This window comes from Lottia gigantea (assembly GCF_000327385.1).
Source record: "Lottia gigantea unplaced genomic scaffold LOTGIsca_25, whole genome shotgun sequence".
Lineage (NCBI taxonomy): Eukaryota > Metazoa > Mollusca > Gastropoda > Lottiidae > Lottia > Lottia gigantea.
The window spans coordinates 944,640-948,111 of NW_008708752.1; the positions used below are offsets into that span (position 1 = coordinate 944,640).

General features: G+C 39.5%; 1 protein-coding gene across 1 annotated transcript in view; it reads left to right on the plus strand.

Moving 5' to 3' along the window:
- Nucleotides 1-466: 466 nt before the first annotated feature.
- The window catches only part of LOTGIDRAFT_160473 (hypothetical protein), a gene marked incomplete at both ends in the record, with an annotated part of 9,501 nt that continues 6,495 nt past the window's right edge, over nt 467-3,472 (plus strand). The window contains one exon of the mRNA XM_009055606.1: nt 467-3,403. Coding sequence (XP_009053854.1) covers nt 467-3,403 — 2,937 coding nt within the window. The remainder of the gene's footprint in view (nt 3,404-3,472) is intronic.

A 3,472-nucleotide genomic window follows, 5' to 3' on the forward strand; every position in this document is an offset into this window, starting at 1 on the left:
GTTTGATTCAAAGCTTCAAAAATTTGCCCCCGACACTATACCCCTTGGTAGAAAAGAAGAAGTTGTAATCAAAATTAAAGATGCATCAAAGTTAAATCAAAGGAAAGAAAAGGATGATTGGGCAGCACTCTTGAATGCCCAAAAGCAGGATAACAAAATAAGAAATCTTTCACCAGCATTGCAAGAAGCTGTCAAAGATGCAAATCAGGATACTGCCACCACATCTCTCAGTGAGACACAACAAAAGGGAATTGGAAAGGCTGATGAAACTCTTGATATACCTGTTGTGGGACAATCTTCTTTACCAGGCTTTGGCCAACATCTGCCTGGTTTACAAAGAAAAAACAAATTGACTCCATTAGTTATTCCAGAGAAAACAAAATCCAAGAAAAAGAAAACCAAGGCAGTGCACAAAAAAAAGGAGCAAGAAGCTGTTTGCTATGAAAGTATCAATGATCATATCCAAATGCCTGAGCAAAATGTTATAGATCATTTAGCTGTCATAGCAAAAGGATTTTATGATGAAGACAGAGTAGATGAATCTTGTGCAAATATAAATCCTTATGCACAAAGTACCAATCCTTTTAGACAATCAGTGGATCCTAACCAGCATTATCAGCAACATGAGTTTGAATACATGACACCAAGAAATGAAATATATATGGGTCATATGCATCCTACCGTATCGGAATATTCTGCATCAAAAGAAGATGAATTTATGAGCCACATGCAACCAGATTCAACAGAATATCAGGGTCCTTCACACAGAGAAAATATGTATGAAAATCAATATATTCCACGTGGAAATTTGAATACTACAGAGCCAACTTCAAGTGAATTCGAATCCAGTAATCCTTTCATGACCCATGTTCATAAAGCAAAACAAGGTAGAAGAGCTGATTCTGCTCTGATTTCTAGTATGGCACCTAGTGCCCCACTTCTCGGGAGAAGACATCAAGCTCAAATGGAACAAGAGGCATATGAAAGACTGCAACAAGCTCACCAGCAAAATCCAATAGTAGGACCATTCTCTGCGTGGAATGAAAATATGCAAGGACCACCTACAATACTTCAAGAGGAAGGATTTGTCAAAGAAGATGTTGTGATGAATCCACTTGGATTAGCAGGCCCAGACACTCAACTTATAGCATCTATATCAGCTGTTGAAGAAGGAGAAAAACATCTGCCTGATGTCTTTAAATTAAAAAAGAAAAAGAAATCAAAATCGGATAGGGCACATAAAGAATCAACAGATGAAAAAAGACATGGATCACAGTCAGAAGAACCAGTGCGCAAAGGAGTACTAGATGATTACTATGAAGAGAAGAGGGCCTATGAAGATCATTTGGGAGGAAGATCTTACATGTTTAGTGATAATCCCATACTACCTGGCGTTAGTGGTGCTTCTTTACCAATGACTCCAAGATCAATGATGGGTCCTGTTCCAATGCAAGGACTTACACCAGACCAAGTTATGGAGCATGAGAGAATGTCTGCTGGACATGAATCAAGTTCTATTGGTCCACATGATCCAAGATATTTCGGGCCACAAGACCCAAGAAATATAGGCCACATGCATTCTAAAGAGCCACATCATCATAATTCTTCACTTAAAGAAAGTGAAGATGATGTGCGCAACAAGCAACAGAAGCCATATACCAGCCAGACCTCTTGTGTTCCACACAGTGCTCCACTTCTTGGAAAAAGACGACAAGCTCAGAAAGAACAACAGTTACGTGAATCACAACAAGATCAACTGCAAAATCCAAGAGAAGGGATCTTTTCTGCAAGGAATATTAATATGCAAGGACCACATTCGATACTTCAAGAGGAAGGATTTGTCAAAGAAGATGTTGTGATGAATCCACTTGGATTAGCGGGTCCAGACACTCAAATTGTAGCAACAGCATCAGCTGTAGAAGACAGAGAAAAAGATCTACCAGATGTCTTTAAATTAAAAAAGAAAAAGACGTCAAAATCGGATAGGGCACATAAAGAACCAACTGATGAGAAAAGACATGGATCACAGTCAGAAGAACCAGTGCGCAAAGGAGTACTAGATGATTACTATGAAGAGAAGAGGGCCTATGAAGATCATTTGGGAGGAAGATCTTACATGTTTAGTGATAATCCCATACTACCTGGCGTTAGTGGTGCTTCTTTACCAATGACTCCAAGATCAATGATGGGTCCCGCTCAAATGCAAGGACTTACACCAGACCAAGTTATGGAACATGAAAGAATGTCTGCTGGACAGGATTCTGGATATATTGATCCACATGATCCAAGATATTTAGGTCCTCATGACCCTAATGATTTCGGTTCACATGACCCAAGAGATTTATTGCAACCAGCAGATCCCAATCAGCATTACTATGGACATAATGAATATGCAAGTAATATTGGTCAGATGCATCCAAAAGAGCCACAGTACCAGAGTTCTTCAGTCGAAGATAGTGCAGATATTGATACAATGCAAAACAAGAAACAAAAGCCATACTTCACCAAACCTTCAAGTATTCCACCTAGTGCCCCTCTTCTTGGGAGAAGGCGACAAGCTCAAAATGAACAAAAGGCACAAAAATTACATCAACCTCAACAGCAAGTTGCAATGGTTGGATCATTACCGAAAAGGAATGACTACATTCAAAGTAAACCTATAATACATCAAGAGGAAGGATTTGATGTTGTGATGAATCCACTTGGATTAGCAGGCCCAGACACTCAACTTATAGCATCCACATCAGCTGTTGAAGAAGGAGAAAAAGGTCTGCCTGATGTCTTTAAATTAAAAAAGAAGAAATCAAAAAATAAAGAACCAACAGATGAGAAAAGACATGGATCACAGTCAGAAGAACCAGTGCGCAAAGGAGTACTAGATGATTACTATGAAGAGGAGAGGGCCTATGAAGATCATTTGGGAGGAAGATCTTACATGTTCAGTGATAACCCTTTACTACCTGAAGTCCCTAATCCAAGATCAATGATGGATCATGCTCCAATCCAAGAACTTACACAAGAACAAGTTATGGAACATGAGAGAATGTTTGCTGGACAGGACCATAGAGGTTTAGATCAACACATTTTTAGTAGCATAAGTCAACATGATCCTAGAGATGTTGGTCCTCTTGATCCTAGAGACTTTGGTCCACATGATTCTAGAGACTTTGGTCAACATGATTCCAGAGGCTGTCAGCAAATAACAGCTGGTCAACAACCACAGCCATTTTCAAACACTCCAGAAGAAGCCAGTACATCACAAGGAGGTAGACTGATGAAAAGGCGAGTCAAATTGGCAAATAATGGTAAACCAGAACTTTTCGTCAAGGACATGCCAAGCATGCCAAGACAGCTTCCACTTAGACAAAAGATGCAATGCACTCCTACATCGGGACAACCTGAAGTAGAACAAAAACAAGAAGTTGTGATTCCCAATAGAGTTATTTTTCGAAAGCCTCAAGAAAGAAAGGGA